Source organism: Geospiza fortis, unplaced genomic scaffold (genome assembly GCF_000277835.1).
Source record: "Geospiza fortis unplaced genomic scaffold, GeoFor_1.0 scaffold828, whole genome shotgun sequence".
NCBI lineage: Eukaryota > Metazoa > Chordata > Aves > Passeriformes > Thraupidae > Geospiza > Geospiza fortis.
In genome coordinates, this window is record NW_005054838.1 from 17,986 (window position 1) to 19,700 (window position 1,715).

The 1,715-nt window shown below is 51.3% G+C and overlaps 1 protein-coding gene across 1 annotated transcript in view; it reads left to right on the forward strand.

Moving 5' to 3' along the window:
• Positions 1–1,715, forward strand: part of LOC115949158 (hydrocephalus-inducing protein homolog) — a gene marked incomplete at its 5' end in the record, with an annotated part of 33,678 nt that overhangs the window by 15,808 nt on the left and 16,155 nt on the right. The window contains one exon of the mRNA XM_031065522.1: positions 1,684–1,715. This exon is cut by the window's right edge and continues 143 nt beyond it. Within this exon, the coding sequence (XP_030921382.1) occupies positions 1,684–1,715 (32 nt within the window). The remainder of the gene's footprint in view (positions 1–1,683) is intronic.

The window sequence follows — 1,715 nt, forward strand, 5'->3', positions numbered from 1 at the left end:
CTGCTCCCTCGGGGGAACAGCGGAGCACTAGGTTGCGGTGGTGAGCGGGGAAGCGGCGACAGCAGCGTAGGCAGACAGGGAAGAAGTGGCTCTGCAGGGAGCCAGACCCTCCAGGTGCTCCCAGCCCAACAAAAACCCCCCAAATGGCGGGGGAAAAGTGGCAGTGTTAACTGCTTTTATATGCTAAGATTCCTCCCATAACTCAGCCCTTTTAGGAAGACTCTTGCTCAGACGGGCAAAATTTTCCCGGGCTTCGGGGTCTGCCCACCTCCACGGGGGTGGTCGCTTGTAGCCCCCCAGACACAGAGCCTGCCTGCATTTTCTCCTAGCGATCTCCTTCATACGTGGGATGTATTAAGGCTCCCAGCATGTGTACAGCCCCTATAGTAATTTTTCACCCCATGTCAGAAAATGAATTTATAAGATCTGTTGAGGCATCGCTAAAAATTTAATTGGTTCCTCATAGTCACTCTGGGGACCCCGATGGCTGAGATCTCAGGCTGTGCTGGCACTGGAGCGTTCCTGAGGGTCACCTTACCCAGGCCGTGTGATCACACAGGACATTGTCCGTAGGCCTGCCTCCCCACTGCCATTGCTGAAGCACCACTTACATGTTCCTTATGTAGACTTGGTCCCTGCCTCCTCCAGCTTTGTTGCTGTGCAGTGGCTTTGTGGGGCAGTGAGGGCGCCAGGGAGCAGCGGGACTGGAAGAGCAAGGAGAAAAATTAGCAGCATCCCACCGCTGTCCAAGCTTCTCAGTCCTGCCTGGATGTCTTTGAGCCGAAGCAGCGCTCCTGCCTCTGTCCCGCCTTGCGGTGGGAAGAGGAAGCCGATTGGCTTTCCTATTTCTTCATGCCTGTCTCCTCCAAGGGATGAAAGGAGCTGGTGGCCCTGCTCAGTGCAAGGACTTCCCTTCCGCAGCGGCAGCAGGAGAGCCTTTTTGTGTCGAGGTGGGCTCTTGCTGGCAGAGGGCAAACCGCATCAGCAGCAGAGCTGTGCTCACATCAGGCTGTGCTGGGGCTGCGGCCTCATGAGCCCTGGGGAGGACACACTGCGCCCTGGGGTCGGAGGCTCGACCTTTTGGGCACAAGGAAGGCAGAAGATGTGAGAAGCGAAGCCCACTCCTCAGTTAAGATTTAATGAGACAATAGGGAACAAAGTCACTAAAGCAGAAATAACAGCACTGAGTGCTTAGCTGCAGCCAGAGGCAGACCAGTCAACACAGCAGCACCCCTTATATACCCTGGGTATTGCATCAGCCTAAGACATATTTACAAGTAGTTATACATTTTCAAACATTTTAACGTAGTTTCTCCTCTCTCCCACCTTTTTGGAGCATGTGCAGTTGTCCTAGTGGTGGTCATTTGTTGCTTTTTAACATATTCAACAGATTTCCATCCCTTCACTCGTTAAATGTTAATATTACCACAACTCTTCACCAATGTTGCTATCGCAAAAGAGCTCTAAACTTTAGCAAAACTTCTTTTACAAAAGTCAACATTATAAAACAACTAGTATTTACTAACAGTTGTGAAAGCCAACACTGTAATATCATTATCATGAAGGTGATGTGGTCTGATGGTTTCTTCTAGATGAGAACCTGTCTCCTCAGCCTGTCTGTTCCCTGAGCCATCCCTATCAAACACTCTGATGCATTCCCTCCCTCTTTTCCTGTCCCTGTAGGGCTCCATTGCACCTGGCAAGAAGCAAGTGCT